General features: G+C 52.5%; 2 protein-coding genes across 2 annotated transcripts; one reads left to right on the forward strand and one right to left on the reverse strand.

The window, feature by feature from the left end:
• Nucleotides 1-521: 521 nt before the first annotated feature.
• LOC144941796 (uncharacterized) lies at nt 522-4,847 on the forward strand. The gene is made up of 2 exons (XM_078868236.1): nt 522-751; nt 1,942-4,847. Exons 1-2 carry the CDS (start codon nt 547-549, stop codon nt 2,151-2,153), a joined length of 417 nt encoding a protein of 138 aa, XP_078724362.1. The 5' UTR covers nt 522-546; the 3' UTR covers nt 2,154-4,847.
• A 5,683-nt stretch (nt 4,848-10,530) lies between these two features.
• LOC144941795 (uncharacterized) lies at nt 10,531-18,763 on the reverse strand. Its single transcript, XM_078868235.1, has 5 exons — nt 18,549-18,763; nt 16,463-16,509; nt 14,682-14,778; nt 12,288-13,675; nt 10,531-10,691 (listed from the first exon to the last, which is right to left on the reverse strand). The coding sequence occupies exons 1-5, from the start codon at nt 18,607-18,609 to the stop codon at nt 10,611-10,613; spliced, it is 1,674 nt and encodes a 557-aa protein (XP_078724361.1). The 5' UTR covers nt 18,610-18,763; the 3' UTR covers nt 10,531-10,610.
• Between the last annotated feature and the right edge of the window lie 1,313 nt (nt 18,764-20,076).

Here is a 20,076-nt window from a genome sequence, read left to right on the forward strand (position 1 = left end):
TGGGGGTGGTGGTGGTGGTTGTGGGGGTGGTGGTGGGGGTGGTGGGGGTGCTGGGGGTGGGGGTGGTCGTTTCCCTTCCCAACCGCCCCCACGCCTGTTACCCCCCATCATCAACAACATCACCATCATCACCATCAACAACAACAAAGAATCCACCGTGCAGCCTGTCACAGACTGGAGGGGAGTGAAATCTAGATTTGAAGCTTTCGTGACAGCAAGGATTGATACTCTTAGGTTTTTTCGGTAAAGTCACGTAGGTAAAAAAAATATTTCTATAATTATTTCTATCATTTTTATTACTTATGAAAAAAATATTGTATTATTTATTTATATTTCCACCTACGTGACTTTACCGAAAAAAACCTAAGAGTATGGGGAGTGATATCAGTGAAATTACAGCAGCAGCAGCAAGAGAGAGGGAGGCGTTTTTAAGCCTCCCCCCCTGAAGCCCGCCCCGCCCACCCAGCCCGCCCCGCCCACCCTGCCCGCCCCCGCTCACCCAGCCCAGCCCCCCCCCCCGCCCCCGTGAAGCGGTCGTCCCCGACGATGTCGTCTTCGCTGCGGGCCTCGCTGCTGAACCGCGACGGGGAGCGGCGGCGATTCGCGGTGTCCGTGGGGGGCAGCGGCGGCGTGCGGGACTTGACGCGGGCCCTCGAGGCCCTCCGAGAGGAGGTCTCCGAGGCTCTGACCGAACTGGTGGATCAGGAGAAGACTGCGAAGGCTACTGGCGGTGGTGGTGAAGGCTCGGCTGGTAGGAAGAAACAAAGAACACGTGGCTAGTTTGGCGGTGGCGGTGGTGGTGGCAGGTTGCCGTGGGCCCCTTTCGCCTTGCTTAAGTGACCACGTGGATTTGGCTTTGGCCCTCTTGTAGCAAAGCGGCGGCGGTGGTGGGCAAGGCAAAGAGGGCGGAAAATGAATCCCTTGGCTTAGGCCAAGCGATAGGATGTGGAGTGGAAACAATGATATGATGATGCTGTGTGTTGTGTGTGTGTGTTCTGTGTTGTGGAACTGTTGTCAAGCGCACGCCGATCGGCTCAGGCCGTGTACATGCACAGTGTGTGTGTGCGCATAGATGTTGCTGTATCTACGGCTCAAACGAGTTGCTGGTGCTGTGGTGTGCAATTAACATCGCCACCGGGGAGACAAAGGCGGCCGGGCGTGGTGTTGGCCACCCACCCCCATCGTGTTCCACAGTTCCGGCCTTCGTAGGTGCTGCTTCTGGCTAACAGCACTTGCCCCAAGAGTCTACAAGGCTATACGCGTATCATTGTACACCCACAGTGTGCACCTAGCCTGGCACAAACGCCGTGGTGACGTCACAGTGGCGAACGGCGGCTGGACAAATCGCTTCGTGTTGGTGTGGGGAGCGGTGGCGTAGTGGTTAGCGCACTGAACTACTGCACTTGCTATCGTACACTGTATTACCTCCCGATCTTGTAAATAATCCATTGGGTTCTCGGTTACAGTCCCCTTTTTAATCCACAGCGGGATGAAGGGCCTCCCTGCGCGTTGTCGATCGTGGAGATTATTTCACCATGCTCCACGTTCATCACTCAATCGGATGTCACTCGCCACGGATGGTAGCCGTGCTCATGAAGCGAACACGTGGTGCCGGGCTCATCATAGTGCAAGTGCGTTAAAGCACTCCACCAACGCTCCCATCCAATTCGGTTTATTCTTGCCTCGCCTGAAATTGACAAAAAAATAACGTCCACTCTATGCGGAAAGGTTAGGGTTAGTTTAGGGTTAGGTTGGGGTTAATTTAGGGTTTAGTTAGGGTTTGATTATGGTTTGGTTAGGGTTCGGTAAGTGTGATGTCAGGGTTATGTTAAGAGTTAGGATATGGTTAGGTTAGGGTTGGTTTAGTATAGCGGATGATGATGATGCTGATGATGAGAGCGCTGTATGAATGTTAAACGAGCTGCTGTCACTGTTTTCTAGGAGAAGAGGCGGATGAGAGCGACGATGACGACGATGACGGTGGTGGTGGTGGTGGTGACAAAGCTCCTGGACAGGGTCAGGCTGGACCGCGTCAGCCTGGGTCTGAGTTCGAGTCCGGGTCGCGTCAAGCGGCGTGCGAGGGAGCCGTGAAGCGAGGGGTGGGACAGCAAGAAACTTCGACGAAGTGTCCCGCGAAAAAGAAGAAGCATTAGGACTTGTCGTTTTTTTCTTCCCGATCATCGGCTCTCCTGGCTCGCCAGTGAGGGCTGTGTGTACATGAATGACTCTTTATTTCTCAATTCAACGGCTGGGTGAGGGCCTCACACCACACTGTGTTCGTCGTGGGGGTTATGTGAACGCACTTCACTACGCTGGTCTTTATGGGTTGGTGAAGATATGGCGGGGGGGGGGGGGTGTATCCAGGGCCGGTCCAGATATCGCTCACCACTGATGTGAACTCGTGTCAGCCAGGTTCAGAGCACAGAGCGCTTAAAGCTGCTGGCACCACCGCTCCCCGAAAGGGTTATGGAGAAGCAGTGGTTGCAACTCGTCGTTGATTGTTTGCCGTGATGTACGTGCACAGAGAACGGAAAAATCGGCACATCTGTCGATGATATTGCCCTAAAGAAGGAAATTATATAATAGGTGACGTTTTCAGGCGGTGTAATTTTTTTTATATATCGCAGAGAAGCCATCGAGATTGAATAGCTAATAACAGTTGCTCTGGCCACTATCCCGCTTGCCTCCAAACATCACCTAATTTAATTTCTGCTTTGTGCGCGCGTCGGCGTTGAAAAGCGATTGAGCAAGTTAAGAGTCGCCGTGTGAGCTGTGTCCGTTTTTATAAATAAAACTCCAGCCCTGGTGTGTTCTCCAAATTATGACTAAGCGTGTTGCGACAACGCGGGGTGTTTGCCGAAGCGGGGAAGCCAGTGACCTACAAACCCCAACCAGTAATCCCTGCAGTCGGCACACTGCAGGGAAATTCAGTACTGTGCGTAATCCAGTCCTTGCCATCCACCACGGCAAGCCTCGGTTCGAATACTGATTTGCAAAATATGAAAGCAGATAACGTATCGTATATATCTGTGTCTCTACATAAACAAATATTATTTAAACAACCATTTGCCCGCACGGCCCTCTGGGAGTTATTCATTTCAGTAGCAAAGATTTTTACTCTCAGAAAGCTGTGGGGCCCATGGATTGTGATGAGAATACTTTCATTTTTTGTGCAGTCAGATATACGAAGGAGACGGAGACTTGGGCCCCAGAGGAGTGCATTCGCCACGCGTTCAATAATCCATAAACCACGCACTCGCACGCATCGTTTGGTTCGTACGAAGGTACGCCGCCCACGAGGCTTTTCGTCAATTTACACTTTTAATCAATCGCGCGTGCTTCGTAACATTGCGTGCACACACACTCTACGCGAGACAGACGCGCGGACAAAGGTGGACGCCTGCTACGGTGGTTAACATACGCGGGGGGTGGGTGACGTTTTCGGCGGACAGGACGACGCGTGTGCGTTTAGGTTCGACGGCGTCACATGGAGAGAGTACACGAGCATCACAATCGGCTTGCGTTAACCAGGGGTGGGGGTTTGGGAACCTTTCCCCAACTTGGGAGCCTAACTGAATGTTTCGGTCCCCTGTTGTGGAACCACGTGTTAATAACGCCCATCTTTTTCGGCATTATCCAATAATAAGGTGAAAAAGAATTACCGCCGGGCCTTCGTTTCAACCCGGTTTGTCCAGGTCAGCGACTCCGAATATATTTCCGCACTCGGCACACCACAACCAGTTTACCTCGCGCACTGGCTGAGCCGCTGGTCACGTTCCACATACTGAAAGTTCAGCCGCGACCTTGAAAATGTTCGGTGAGAAATTAAGCCTTGAAAAGGGCTCCATTTTACCGCAGTGACAGCAAGGGACTGAATGCGCATAACAAATAAATGCAATGTTGTTGGGGAGCTCAGGAAATATACCCCTCGAGTATCCAATTAGTATGGCTACGATGCCTGCAGTGATGGATACATATTTATGGGCCTTTTTAAATTGGCAGGTCTCGTGCCGCCGCGGGCATTGCTACCTGTCCTGGATTTTTCGGAGTTGTAGCCATCCTGGAAATTTAAAAAAAACTTCCCAGGACATTAAATATCCCGGTCCTTGTAATTTGCACAATTATGGACCACTCCAGACAATGCATTAACGTGTATTCATTCATGGGAGATATTCTTCCCATGGATATGTCCCAGTGTTTTTGTTACCTTGGAGGTGGCAACCCTCGCGGGCAGTGTGAAATGAAATCGTGGGCCAGAGGGTCTTCCCCCCCCCCCTCACCCCTGGTATAAGCGCATCCTGGCATACACGCAGTTCGTTAATGAGCATTCAGAAGCAGCACGTGGTTATTATGGATGTTACGGATAAAACATGTCACTTTTTTATATGCAGGACAAACATACATGCTTCTTTTTGCTCAAATATATATGGGGTAGGTACAGTAACGATTACAGTGTTGATGTGCTGTAGGTAAATGTGTAAATGGATGGGAAGTACGTACGGTGCTTAATTATATCGTGCAGTTTTGGAATGTGAATTTAAGGGTTCGTACAATCGTTATCAGGAATGTAACTTCACCCCTCCCTCTATGCGACTCGATGAATTTCCACAATGTGGTAACGGTTCCATGAAATCATCTTTTTTTTTAAAACATTCAGAATCAGCAGTAGGGAGTGTCGCGCCTCGAGTGGTTTACATGGTTTACGTCAACCAATCACAAGGAACGTAACGGCCTAGGTTAAAGATTGAACGTTGGGAACAACGTTGGGTGAACGTTGGGCGAACGTTGGTTCAATGACATGTCAACGTTGGTCGAACGTTATCATGTTTGCTGGGTAGTGCCGGCTCACCAATGTTGACTCGCAGAGCCACACAGGCACCTCAGAGGTGTTTAAAAATAAAAAAAAATTAAACAGCAACATTGATCGTGTCGCTTCGGTTAATGGGGTTAAGTGCGTCAACCACAGCAAAAAAATATTCACAAAAAAACGATTTGATGTTGCTCTGTCAGCAGTGGCGCACAATTAACAATAACCGCACATTCGTCATGAACACTGTGGCCTTGAGAGGAAAAAAATTAAAATAGGACGACGCGATGTTCTATGAAGGGTCATTAATAATAATAATTAGATGTATAAAGCGCCCTTCAACAATCGTTATCAGGGCACTAGAAACCCGAAACGTCGCCTGTTTCCTTTCAAAGCCACGGTGTTGATTGACGAATGTGCTGACTTTTGTTTGTGTGTGGGTGTGTTCGATAACGGAGCCATCCAAATCGCTACCACAAGCGTCCGCGTCCATGTGAGCGACTCAGAAACCACGGCAAGGTTCGGCCGCGTCCTGGAAATGTTTCGTGGACGGGCAAGCTGCTGTCTTCCCCATGCAAGGTGGCTCGAATGCGCTGCTGCGAATTCCTGTTTAATGACCAGTCCGATTACCCCCTCGTTATAGACGCAGACAAAAGTGTGAGATATACATCTACATATAGATATGTTTCTTTAAAACTTGATTATTGTCTTCTTTGGGTCTTTCGGTAACGCCACGTAGATAGGTTCAAAGAAAATGACAAAAAAAATCTACGACGTTTCGATCGCAACACAAGCAATCGTCATCAGGAAAAGGGGGGTTAGCCTCTAAAGGCAACTGTTTTTATAAAGGTTCACAATGGGCGTGGCCCCAGGGTAACGTAAGTGATGGTCCAGGGCTGCGCCCGTGGTGGGTTGGCTACCACCCACGGTGTGCGAAAGAAATTCAACGTACGCCGCGAATTGACAACCACAGCTTCACCAGACGCTGACCAGCACAGCGGGGACAGCTGGATCCCATTCCCCCAATGTCCCTGCCGGCTGTGAGGAGCAGCTTGCAAAGCTGGGATTGATGGTCACCTCCAGCAGGGCATGGGTCTGGCGCAGAAGTCGCAAACGGGTTTTGATTCCTTACCCGTACCCAGCCGCACCAGGGTCGCAAACGGGTACCCCTACCCGGCCGGGTATGGGTACCCGTACGCTACCCGTACCCTACCCGAAATGAGTGACAAACGGTTACTCACCAGTGACTCACGGCCTACCCGTACCCGGCCGCACCAGGGTCGCAAACGGGTAACCGTACCCGTACCCGGCCGGGTATCAGGCAGGGTACGGGTATCGGGTACCTGGTTGCGACCTCTGGTTTGGCGTAGGGAGCCGGCCGTGTGGCTGGTGGCCACCTCGGGGGGCACCGGCGGGCTGGAGCCGGCGAGTGAATAACGGGGCCGACCACCCACCTGGTGGAGGACGCGTCTCAGATCTGATGCGAGTCACCACAGAGGGCGCGCGTGTTTATTGTTTTTAAACCGGCTGGTTTTTAGTTTTTAGCACGGGGGCAATGCGGAACGAACTTTTCGGGCCGACCCTTGCCCAAATGAGCGAAAGCGATGAAATCTCTGGGCCGTGATATTTAAATTGTGAGTTTTTTTTTTCTTTCTACTGACCGATATTATGGTGAAGTATGGTCAAACCCAGGTGACTGACGGAGCGTGGGCAGGCCTTCATCCAGCAGCGGACTGACAAAAGGCTACGTACATTTCGAAAGTATGGACTTAACAACATTTGTGGTGCCAAATTTGAACTTTTGTAGCCCTTCTATACAATCATTAAAATTGACATCAGTCATCCAGTCACGCGGCAATTTGCGAAACGACGGCCGCCGTGCTTTCATACATTGGGAGCAAAAGCTGCTCTGCCCTTTGCTTAATTAAAACGACGAGCGCTTAATTCATCTCGGCCCTCCCCCCCCCGTGTAATCCAGGACAACAACAATAAACAACTTGCATAAAAGGTGTGCGTGTGATGGTGGTGGTGGAAGCAGGCCTGCTCTTAGGAAATTGGTCGAGTCGCAGCGCATGGCGAGCAGTTACACGGTTCTAAAAGCAGTGGCGGGGTTTTTGGTGATTTTCTTTTTACAAAACGTGTTCTGGATTATATACGACCGGTCCTGCGGGAGTGGAGGTCGCTTGAAGGCGGGTTGTTAAAAAAAAAACTTTGTTAATTATCGTGAAACGCTACAGTGAGCTGGACACGTGCCTCTTGAAAGGATTGGCGTGAATTGCAGGGGGGGGCGGGGGGGGGGCATTGGGGGTGAGCATGGCAGATGCAAACACGTGGATGCGTAACCACCCCGCCGGTCGCTCCTTTGCGGCTGTGTGTGTGTGGAGGGGGGGGGCAGTGTCAAGCGCATCGTTGCCCTGCTGTGTACGCACACAGCGCAGCGGGGGTGGTCGTCAGGGCGAGTCCCACCTCGGAGAGAGATACGTGCGCGACTTTGTTCACCCACCATTGGAACCTCATTTGCCAGAAGAAAGAATATGATAATTGGTTTTTTACCCTTTTATCTGGAAACAAAACTGACACCTTTTTTACAAGGAGTCATGTTTGCATTGACCACAATACCTGCAGTCATAATGCAAACAAAAAACACAACTCTGATAATGTATGCGCCTTTAGGCGTCATCTGGTCCAACACCATGTGAGACTAGGCTCTAAGGAAAGCTGTCTCGGGTGTGGACCAATCAATTTCAAGGACAGTGCATACATTATCAGAGTTATGTTTTTTGTTTGCATTATGACCGCAGGTATTGTGGTCAATGCAAACATGACTCCTTGTAAAAAAGGTGTCAGTTTTGTTGCCAGATAAAAGGGTAAAAAAACAATTATCATACTTTGTTCGCGCACGCGAGGCGTCGCGTGTCCTCGTGGGCGCCAGCTGCTTTATGGTCCCAGTCGACTGGGGGGGGGGGGGGGGTCCCGCGTCACGTGACGATAACGCCTCGACGTCGGTGGCGCTCGCGACCCGAACCTGGCTCGCACCGCCGTACAGGTGGACTCGGCCTAAAATGAGCACGGCACTTGGTTTCGGCTCCGGCCGTGAACGTCGGACAAGGAGGGAAGACGATTGCGGTCAGCACGGCGTTGGTTCATGTAACCCCCCTCATTCATCCGAGTGCGTGCTGACCTTAATAGGCGATCGCTAACAGCCCTCGCCGCGACGGTCCACGAACAATCGACAGCTCCCTCGCCAGCTCCGCCTCGTCGTGTCAACTTCGTCCGCTGGGCCCTCACCGTCAAACGAGCTGCTGGCCGGCGATTGGCAGGGAGTGTCAGCGGTCGGGCGTCGTCGCGTTAGGAAGTTAAAGACCCAAAAAGTGGGGGGGGGGGGGCATCATAGAAAGAAGGGATTTACGCCAAGGGTGGCATAGTCGGGTTTTTTATAATCGGGTTTAATTGTCTTTTTATATTAAACCCGATCATCTGAGATTGGGAGAAATCCGGTTTTATTGGTTCTAATTGCAGAACCGCACTTCGCCAACTTCTCAGCGATGGGCTTCATCCATTCCAAGCGAAGGAACTCACTGGCGCCCACGATTGTGGAGGAGAAGCTCGTGTTCATCAAGACCAACCTGCCCGCCACATTCCACGACTACCCGTGCCCGACGGCCCCCCCGAGTACGATGATAGCAGCACCGACGAGGAAGCAGCCTAAGCCTTGGATCAGAGTTTTGTATTCATTAAACCAGGTTTTAATTCCCCGAAATCGGGTTTAATTGTATTAAAGAAAAAACCCGATGCCTGGGTTTTTTGGAAAAATCGGGGTTTTTTGGAAAAATCGGGGTTTTTCCACCCATGATTTACACCTTTGGCTCAAGACCAGCAACGTTGGTGAGAACAATTGCCGTAGGCTGGATCGTCGATACCAATTGGAAGCACGTGATGGTGCAGCAGCCCTGCAATTGCCTGCTCAGGCCCCTGCTGGCTGAAGGGCATCCGCTAGACCTCTAGAGGGAGCTCCAGAGAGCCCCTATGCACCTCTAGAGGGAGCTCCAGAGAGCCCCTATGCACCTCTAGAGGGAGCTCTAAGTGAGCCCCTATGCACCTCTAGAGGGAGCTCCAGAGAGCCCCTATGCACCTCTAGAGGGAGCTCTAAGTGAGCCTCTCTGGAGGGTGTTGTGGCCTACTCTTCCACGCTGGACAGTACGTCTGGGGAAGAGGTGGGAGTGGCCACACTTTACCCCACCGCTTGCGATCTGCTGATCGACAGACTGCCAATTGCAGCGGTCTAGTTACAGTCGGGCAGTGGCTGTGTCTGCCACAATAACAGTAATTGTCTTGGCAATTCATGTTCACAATTCTCATTGGGAAACCTCACCCTTATATTAAGGAGCCAAGTGACCTAACCCTGACCCTAAGCCTGACCCCCCACCCCCCCACCACTGGATTCTGCATCCCAAGCCGAGTTGGAAGAGGTGACAAATTCCACATCGGCCTGTTTTTCCTGCTGCAGGTAACACGCTGGGTAGTCTCAAGCGATAATTGGGGATGCAAGAGGTAAGTACGATGAAGAATCAAAGGTGACGCTGGCCGGCTGGCTTAGGTGTCAAAGTGCCGAGCCAATACGGCCGAGATCCTGGGTTTGAACTCGGGTATATGGGCAGTGGCTGATAGCGAGTTCTCAAGCGCAGTTAATTGACCAGTCTCCGTCTGCTCGCCAAACCGCCCCTCCGCCCCCCCCGCCTCCATCACTCTCACTTAGTTTTTTCCACTAAACGTGGACGTGGCAAAATTGCAACCCCGTTCAGAATGTCAAAATACCGCTTCGACTGCGCGTGGGATGCACGCGTGGACGGCAACGGAGAGGCGCGAGACGAATGTGATGCCATCGTCCGGAGCCACTTTGCTGCCACTCTGCTGCCAGGCTTTGATCGCGCCCCTTGCTCAACCTCGCCGTGTGGTGCCCGCGCTTGGGACGCAGTTATTGGGGGAAAGAGCACGGCGATTTTTTTCATGGTCTCCACAACAGTACGATCTGTTAGTATCGATATTAAGAGACGACTATAATTGGACAGCGCGGTTGAGGGGTGGCGCAGTGGTCACCGCGCTGCACTACAAACCCGGCGGGCTCGAGTTCGATTCCCGACCACGGCTAGCATCAAGCGAGCGATATCCGAGCCGGTCCCTCTGGGTTCCCCGCCTCTACCGCGCCACGCGCCGACCCCGGCGTGCCGAGTGTGGAGGGCGCCCACCGAGCGTTTCAGATATCCACCCGCCACCGATGTTAGCCCTGGCCAGGAATCGAACTCTGGGCTGTCTAAATATGGCTTTCAATAACGAATGATTGCGGACACCTGCACTGAGAAAAATCGCAGTATTGCTACGGGGGAAGTCGGGCGGAATTTCAAAATAAACAAATGCGGGATTATCCTGAGAAGCTGCGTGGGCTTTTCAAACTCCACCGTGCAGTGGATGGAAGAAGCCCCTTACAAACCCACGGCCAATGGCGCCTCCCAATTCGTCAATAAACAAGCCGCCCGCACGTGGCATGAAACACCCCGAACCGCGTGCTGGAGACCGCCACTGCCAAGCGCCGTCGGTACGAGGAGTCGCGATGTCGTCAGACGAGTCGTGATATCGTTCGACCAGTCGTGATGTCGTCATGTCGTCAGACGGGTCGTGATGTCGCACGAGTCGTCGTGATGGACGGGTCGCGATGTCTTATGATGTTTTGTGTGGGGGGGGGGTTTGGTGAGGGGGTAGGGGTTCCCGTCTTTTGTCCCTTCTTCTCGATCCCCTCTCCCGCGCCTCATCCCAGTCGCTCCCCGAGTCGTTCGGCAATCTTCACCAGCTCGTGCTCCATGGCCTTTAGCTCCAGCAGCTGTTTGCTCTGCCAAGGGGACGTTGCGACAACAACAGAAACATCGCGATCGAGCCACTGCGGATTTACCCCCCCACCCCCTGATTTTCCAGACGTCCCCATCCTCCTTCCCCCCCTCCCCGCGCATCCGATTAGCACGGTTGGCTGCGTACGGTGCGAAAGAAGTCCAACACACGCGTACGTCCATAAACACGACGAAAGCGAACTGTGTGTACGTGAAAGCGAACTGTGTGTACGTGAAAGCGAACTGTGTGTACGTCAAAGCGAACTGTGTGTACGTGAAAGCGAACTGTGTGTACGTGAAAGTGAACTGTGTGTACGTGAAAGCGAACTGTGTGTACGTCAAAGCGAACTGTGTGTACGTGAAAGCGAACTGTGTGTACGTGGAAGCGAACTGTGTGTACGTGAAAGCGAACTGTGTGTACGTGAAAGCGAACTGTGTGTACGTGAAAGCGAACTGTGTGTACGTCAAACTGAATGTGTGTACGTCAAAGCGAACTCTGTGTACATGAAAGCTAACTGTGTGTACGTCAAAGCGAACTGTGTGTACGTGAAAGCGAATTGTGTGTACGTGAAAGCGAACTGTGTGTACGTGAAAGCTAACTGTGTGTACGTGAAACCGAACTGTGTGTACGTGAAAGCGAACTGTGTGTACGTCAAAGCGAACTGTGTGTACGTGAAACCGAACTGTGTGTACGTGAAAGCGAATTGTGTGTACGTGAAAGCGAATTGTGTGTACGTGAAAGAGAGCTGTGTGTACGTCAAAGCGAACTGTGTGTACATGAAAGCTAACTGTGTGTACGTGAAAGCGAACTGTGTGTACGTGAAAGCGAACTGTGTGTACGTGAAAGCGAACTGTGTGTACGTGAAAGAAGCATTGGCAGTGGCCGAGGCTAAGAATTGTTCCGGGGCCTCCGGAAACCTTTCGACAGCTCTGGGCTGAAATTAATTCTCCATAATAGAGGTTTGTTTGGGTTAGATTGCGTAAATATGTAAAAGTGTCGTTAAACCCGCGACCACCCGACACAGCCAACTAGTAAGGGTTGTCACGTAAACAGAACGTGGCCAATTCGTCACTAGTACAGCACTAGTGTATAGTGTAGTGTATAGCGTAGTATACTAGTACAGCACTACCAGTGTGTTGGAGAGCCAAGCCACAACATTTACAATCTGAGCACGACGTTTCGCCAGTAATTACAACCAGCTTCATCAGGCAACAGCCAGATTTGTAGATAAATCCTCCCGTTTCCTTCCTTAGTAACGAATTGGTACGTTCTGTTTACGGAACAAACCTTGCTAATCGGCTGTGTCGGGTGGTGTTAGGTTAACGACACGTTTGTACATTTTTACGCGATCTAACCCAAAAACCTTTCTTCTGTTGTGTACGAACGCGTGGAGACGTGTACGCATCCACGCGTCCCCGTCTCCACGTGTTCTACATGGAGACGGGGCCCATGTGAATCAGCTCGTGTGCAGTTCCCGGGTGAACTTTAGCATCGCACGAAACCTGTGTGACGGTGGCGGTGTGTTGGGGAGACCTCCATCCAGCAGCGGATTGATCACGGTGACGATGACGACAACGACCCGTGTGATTATTGTACTCACGTTCAGCGTGCTGTGCTTGCGGCTCTGGGTGTCCTGGGCCCGCTTGTCGCCTCCCCATTCCTTCCCACCTCCTCGCCCCACCTCCTCCTGCTCCTTCTCCTCGTCGCCCTCTTCCCCATCGCCGCCCTGAGCCGCGTCCTCCACCTCGTCGCCCTTCGCCGCTGCCCGGTGCGCCGCTCCCCACGCAGGCCGCCCCTCCGCGTGGGCCTTCCCTGCCCAGCGGTGGCTGCTGCCGACACCGTCGCCAAACACCTCCTCGCCGCCCACCTGCTCTTCTCCCTCGGCGTCGTCGTCGTCGGTACGATCGTTGTCTTCCTCTTGCTCGCGGGCATCGTCTTCCACCTCGTCGTGGCCGTGCCGGCCGCCCACCTCGCTCTTTCGCGTCTCGTACTCAACCTTCTCGTCGTCTCCGTCGTCGTCGTCGTCGTCTTCGCCGTCGGATTTCCTCTCGGCGAGAGGCTCCCCCTTGTCGGGGTGCCTGCCGCCGTAGTCTCCGCGCCGCCGCTGCTGCTCCTGCTGCTGCTGCTGCTCCTGCTGCTTCTGTCCCAGGCGCTGGCGGATCTGGTCCAGGTACTCCAGCAGCTGCTCGGCCGCGGGGCGGCGGCGGCCGTCGTGCGCCTCCCGCGCCGCGCTCCTCTCGACGCCGCTCGTGCCGTGAGACCCCCGCTGGGGCCTCGTGTCTCCGCGACGCGCCGGCGTCTCCGTGACCTCCTCCTCCTCCACATCCGCGTCCTCCTCCTCCACCTCGTCGTCGTCCACGCCAGTCCCCACGCTCCTCGCCACCTCGTCACCGACGTCGTCCTTGTCCTCGTGGTGTGGGGACCGCTCCTCTTCCTCCTCCTCTTCGTCGCCAGTGTCGGGAGGGCCGTGCATCTGTCCCCGTGGCTCTTCCCCGTTGCTCCGCTCGCGGCCGGTGGCCTTCTCGGGGGGAGCCTCTCCGTGGCGCGGCTCCACGCGGACACGGCCCCCGCTCCACTTCGTTCCTCCTCCTCCTCCCGCTCCTCCTGCGCGGCGCTCGGCACTCCCCGGCCCCTTCGTGCGGAACTCCCGTGACTTGCCCACTCCAGATTTGGTCTCGTCATCGCCACCTTCCTCCCTGTCCTCCTTCTGCTCCTTCTCATCATCGTCGTCGTCGTCATTCTCCTGCTGCTGCTGCTGCTTCTTCTTCTTCTTGGCGTCTTTCTTGTCCTTCTCCTCGTGGTCGACTCGTGTCTCTTCGTCATCCTCCACCTCCTCCTTCGTCTCCTGCCGCTCCTCGCTCGGCTCGTACTTGGCGCCTGCCGCTGTGGAATCGGCCCCCGCGCGCTCCCCTGCGGGGCCCCGGCCCGCGATCTCCTCCAGCTGAGACAGGAGGTCGTGCTGGTGGATCAGCGTGGAGATTCGATTGTCTGTCAGGGGGGGGGGGGGGAAACCCAACACAGCCGAAGGACATCGTTCTCGTCACGCCGAGGTGGCGACAGATGGCAATGGTGGCGATGTCCATCGTTGTGGTGGTCGTGGTGGTGGTGACGCTGATCACGATGATGATGATCGTCTAACAATCGTTATCATCGTGGTGACGGTGCTGATGATGATCTATACATTTAAATATCATGATGACGATGATGTGTCAGTTGTTGTGGTGGTAGTGGCCACTATGACGATATTAATGATGCAGAACAACAACAACAATAACAATGAATTCAGTGATTGTGATGGTCGTGTTGATGTTTGTGACGGTGACTGGCGATCGACGTATCTCGTGATGGTGGTGATGATGACAACCCATATTGGCGATATTATGATGCAAGGCCGTAGCCATGGAGTCAACATTGGGGGGGGGGGGAACAAAACTTCCAGGGGGTCTGGGGGTCGCCCCCCAGAAAAAAAAAATCTAAATTTGAAAACTCATTTCCTGCCTAAATATTTAAAAAATTCACTAACACACAGGATGGACTTTTTATTTATTGTTTACAATAATGTCTAATAGTGTATTGTATGACATTGCTCTGTTTTTTGTATTTTTTACCTTTTCTTGTTTCATTGTATGTAATGGAAAAGATTCGGGATTCATAAATTACAACCATCACCACAATAATTTCAACAGAAATCTATTTTATAGCAATATATTAGGGGGGACATTTCGAGCATATTTGAATATTGGGGGGGGGGGATGTCCCCCCCCCAATATATACTATCATTACGGCCTTGTTATGATGATATTAATCAAGAAAACAACGGAAGTGACCACATGACTCGTGTTGTTAACGACGATTATAAGGACGACACAATCTAATCAATTCTGAGCGCCCGTTGAGATTATCCCCCTGTGGATGAATGTGACGGGGGTCACAGCGCCCGTTGAGATTATCGCGACCCCCTGTGGATGGGGGTGACGGGATTCGCGGTGCTCGCCTCCACGAAGGATCTCCATGCACTCGGCGCTGGCTGCGGGGGGAGGCTGCGCGGGAGACAGCGCTCCCGACAGCACCTCGATGATGCACTTCAGCGCCTGCAGGACGCACGCGCAGACAGACGGACAGACGATCAGACAAATAGACGGACAGACGGACAGACGGGCAGACGGACAGACGGGCAGACAGACAGACAGACAAATAGACGGACAAACAGACGGGCAGACGGACAGACAGACAGACAAATAGACGGACAGACAGACGATCAGACGGACAGACAGACAGACAAATAGACGGACAGATAGACAGACGGGCAGACGGGCAGACAGACGGACAGGCAGAGACATGGTTTTTGCAGGCAGATGCACAGATAGATACATCGATAGAGAGGCAGGCAGGCAGGCAGATGAAGACCGACAGAGAGAGATTGCAAGATAGACATACACACGAATGGAAAGACAGACGAATGGGAAGACAGAGAGATGGTAAGATAGACGGAGAGATGGGATGACAGGCTGAAATACATATAGGCAAACAGATATGCACACACACGTGGACTGACAATCGGACAGACTGGCATATTAATTAACAGACAAGCGGACCAGACGATTGGGCAGAGAGTAAAACAGATAAGCACAGAGTGGGAAATACAGCTGTAAAGAGACACAGACAAGCGCTCAGTGCGATTACCAACTCTTGGAAGCTATAAATAGCCCCGCGGTTACAGTGTGGATTTGTCAGGATCAGTACACTCATGTGGCACACCGAGAGCTTTTCACAAAAGCCATAATTTTCATTTGCCAGCGCAATCATTGCACAGCAGGCGGTGGCGGCAGTGACGGGGGCCGCGACCTGTGAGCCACCGCTAAGGATTGGTGGATCATCCAGAGATTTCAGAGACTTCCAGAATGTTTTTTCTCCGGGTCCTCCGGTTTTTCCCTCCACACGCGTTTCGAGCATTTGGCTGCTATGAATTTCCACGCGATAAGCCACTTGGCTGAGCTATCATTTGTGGCCAGATCGCTGCTGAAATAGAGCTACATAACTCAGTGGGGCCTTACCTGGTAAAATAAAAATAGGTCTGTCGGAAAGACAGCGTCATTCAGACGCTGTCTTTCCGACAGACCTGTTCTTCACCTGAGGACGGCTGCTTGCGTTGTGGCCGAAACGTCGTGAGAATTGTATTTTATTATGTTTTATTTTTATTATTTCCCTTCAACGTGACTTCACCGAAAGAACCAAGAAGATGAATCCCTGCAGTCACGAAAGCTTTAAATCGAAAAATAAAAATAGTTTACAAGTTTTTATTTTATTTTGTTTGATCGGCACAGCATCTGAGCTGTGCTGTCCCCTCGTTCTCGTGGTGGGTTCCTCCGGGCACTCTGCTTTCCTCGCAGACGAAGCAAAACCTCTCATTGAAGAGGAATTGGCCGAAACATCCCGATGCTTCGGCCAATTCCAATTGGTCAGATCCTCACGGCTCTCCGAACCTCCGAGCGAAGGCTGCGGGTAAGCCTCCTCATTCTCTGACGTGGGATGCTGTAGACAGTGAGAGTGGGCCTGTCGCTTTTTTCTCAGCCAGCCTGAACGCCTCCTCTTTCAGCCAGGCTCAATGGGGAGGTCTGAACCGTGTACCCAACGCAGCCATTGCAGCTGCATGAGCCACAGTCCTAAACCTCGCCCATTTCCCCTCGGCATCATGGAGGAGTGGGGGACGATGCCAACCCCCCAGCTGCAAGCGACGATGACATTCTCAAATCCACCACGTAGATTCAAACCCACCGCTTCGTCGGACGGGGACAGCTTTCCACTCACGGGCAGGGATGAGGCTGCGAAAACAAGAGGGGGTAAATGTGTTAGGGAAAGGCGTCTATTGTTTCGCGTCTATTGTTTCGCGTTTATTGTCTGGCATCGAACTTTTGCCGTGGGCTCTTCTTGCACTCAATAAAATGACGACTCACAAAGGGAGCTGTGGATAATGGCGCGGAGGGAGTGCACTTACCAACGATAACATCTGGCCAAGCGCGGAGCTCAGCATGCGCAAGGCTTTTTGAATGCGCCTTGACTCGGGGATTATTGTCCCACTCGATGTTTTCCCGAACGCTGCTAAGGAACATGGCTTGGTGTGGGATGCTGCCCATTGGCGTAAGGCACTGCCACACGAGTACAACGCACGCCTGTTTTATAATGATCATATATCGTTGTACCCTATATACCTTAATAATAATAAGAATAAAAAAACCCAAGTGCAGGTTTATTGGAACGGGGCACACAAGTCTGGCGCCCGTGCATCGATGCTGGCCGGGTGCCAAACTCAATCCCTGCACGCAGAGCGTTCCAGACTCTTCCAGCCGAAATGAAGCACAGCCTCGTACACTGAAAACAATGTCACTAGCGTGAAGTATGGTGAAAAGAAAATAATCCCGACGACCGGAACGGCGTGGTGACCCAGTAAACATGCAACGTTGGCCCCAACGTTAGCCCACCGTTAGCCCAACGTTCCATGTTTACTGGAGTATCGCTGTCTGCGTTAAACTGGATCCTACATGCATTTCCATCCGTATATAAATACACAAATGCATGTGTATGCATTGTACGTGTGGACAGGAATATTATGGAGAGGCATAAACACACAAAAGGCATCGTGCATATATGTATAGTATTACGACGTGATACACACACACACCTCTGATCCTATGCGTGCATTCACATGTGAAACACATCCGGTGAAAGATACGGAACCCTCGATTGCTTATAGGAGACTGTTGGGGCTGGTGGGCAAGATACAACGCCCGGTTGCCTTGCTCTGCCCAGCGCTTGCGACGCACCACAAAGAGGTGCTCGTTGTTATTGCCGAGTCGACCTAGGGGAGGCGCAAGCCCCTTTTCAGACACCACTCGCCACTGATGTTATCCGTGACCGGGAATAGCACCCAGGGGTCAATGGGGGATCGTAGCCCAAGGCGCTAACGCGTACTCAACAACAGCCGCTCTAACACAGAGACACATTTGCGCACTGGAGATTACAATACTCGAGTGTTCTAGATTTGAAGCTTTCGTGACTGCAAGGATTCATACTCTTAGTTCTTTCGGTAAAGTCACCATGTAGGTAAAAAAGTGAAATTAATTTTTATTAATTTTAATTTCATTTTTTACCTACGTGACTTTACCGAAAGAACTAATAGTATAATACACGACGGGTTCGTTGTGTCCACGTTAACGAGCATTGCCTATCTCAGAGGTCGGCAACCCAACGTAACGAGAGGAGCCATTTTTTAAAATAGAATTCGGTACAAAAAACAACAAAAAACCCTCAATATTTCACTGCACTGTGTGGTGAATGCGGGACGGTGCTGCTCCTTAACAGACACTCGTCACGAAGCAGCAGTCCTTAAAGAGCCCCTTGGCCTGTCTCTCTCGCACACACCCTGTGACCATGCTCATGCGGAATCCCCCCAACCTCGTCCGATCTGAGCAGCTAAGCAGGAGCTTGAGCCCCGATGAGGCTTGGAAGGGGTGACCACCAATGCACAAATAGGTTGCCATAGGCGGCTTCGGGGTTCGACGTGGTTGGCGGTACTGCAACCACCACCCCCCCCCGCCCCCCCATTGTTGTACTGCGCTTCTATGCGTCCACATCAAACGCTCACCGCCTTTCCAAACCCGCGCTGTCCAGGGTGCTGAAATAGGGTCAAGATAATTCCCGACGACCCGCACAGCCGTGCGGACGAAAATGCCTCATCCAGCAGTGGATTGACACAATGGCTGTACACGTACATGTCCACATGTCTCACACACACACACACACGTCATTGAAGTGCCTACATCACCCATAGCACAGTACGAACACCCTGTCAATGCATACTCACCGGTGGAAGATAACGCGACCGTCGCTATGAACACGGCGATGAGAGCCATGATTACTGCCATCAGCCGGGAAGACCGCCTCGATGGCGATGTTGATGATGGCGTTACGACGGCGGGTGGTGTGTCTGTGTGCGTGCGCGCGCTGCGGTGATGGTGGCGCCCGCGGAAGCTCCGGATGTGAGCCGGGAGCCCTGAAGATGAGGAGGCGGGAGGGAGCCACGGCTTTTTAAGCGCGCGCGTGAGCGGATGTGCGCATGCGCGATCCCAGAGCCCTTGAGCACCATCATCAGCATCATCATCAGCATCATTCAGTGTGACTGGGCGTGAGCGCTGTGAGATATCGTCGTCGTTATCAGCATCATCAGCAGCGGCATCATCATCAGCATCATCATCAGCATCATTGAGTGTGACTGTGGGCGTGAGCGCTGTTAGATATCGTCGTTATCAGCATCATCATCAGCATCATCAGCATCATCATCATCAGCATCATTCAGTGTGACTGTGGGCGTGAGCGCTGTTAGATATCGTCGTCGTTGTTAGCATCATCATCGTGTGTGACTGCGTGGGCGAATCCAGAGCCCATCAGCATCATCAGCACGGTCCTGTTTGACTGTGGGGGTGAACGCTGCTACATATCATCATCATCGGTATCAACATAAGCAGTCGAACTATGTGTGACAGTACGATGTTCCACATACCATCAGCATCGGCGTCGTCATCATCAGCAGCAGCAGCAGCAGCATCATTATCATGTGTGACTGGAGGCGTGAGCGGTCCCCTATTCCATCATCATCAGCAGGAGGATCGTGTGTGTCTGCGCGTGTGTGCGCTGCCATATAATATCATCAGCGGGATGATGCATGCTCGATTCACGGCCAACACCAGTGAACCGGTCCTGGGCCTCCCCTCGGTCGACTCAGCCTCAAATGAGAACCTGGTGTGGTGTGTAAGCATCGCCACTAAGGAGACAAAGGCGGCCGGACTTCGTGCTGGTCACCCATCCCCTCGCTCACAAAATTGTGTTTAGGCTATACGGGAGATCTGTCTTTGTGGCCCCATATTTCGTTATCATCATGTGTGGGTGTGAGTTTACGTTTTACCACATCCCATCAGCAGCATCGTACGTGGCAACACCATCATGTGATACTATGCGCCCTAAAATATCATCATCATCAGAAGCATGATCATCAATTCGCGTGTTCGCATGTGCGTGTGTATGTGTCTGTATGTGTGTGTGTGTGGGAGCGGTGGTGTAGTGGTTAGCGCGCTGCGCTCCAAACCCGGCCACCCGAGTTCGATTCCCGCTCATGGCCAATACCGGCGACGATTATTTTAACGCATCCTGGGCCTCCCCTAGGTCGACTCAGCCTCAAATGAGTACCTGGTGCGGTGTGTAAACATCGCCACTGGGGAGACAAAGGCGGTCGGGCCTTCATAGGTGCTCGCGAACAGCGCTTGCCCCAACAGTCTGTTATGCTATATAGGGCAAGTGTCTGTATGTTTGTGTGTGTGTGTGCTAGCAACACTCCC

Source organism: Lampetra fluviatilis, chromosome 25 (genome assembly GCF_964198595.1).
Source record: "Lampetra fluviatilis chromosome 25, kcLamFluv1.1, whole genome shotgun sequence".
Taxonomy (NCBI): Eukaryota; Metazoa; Chordata; class Hyperoartia; order Petromyzontiformes; family Petromyzontidae; genus Lampetra; species Lampetra fluviatilis.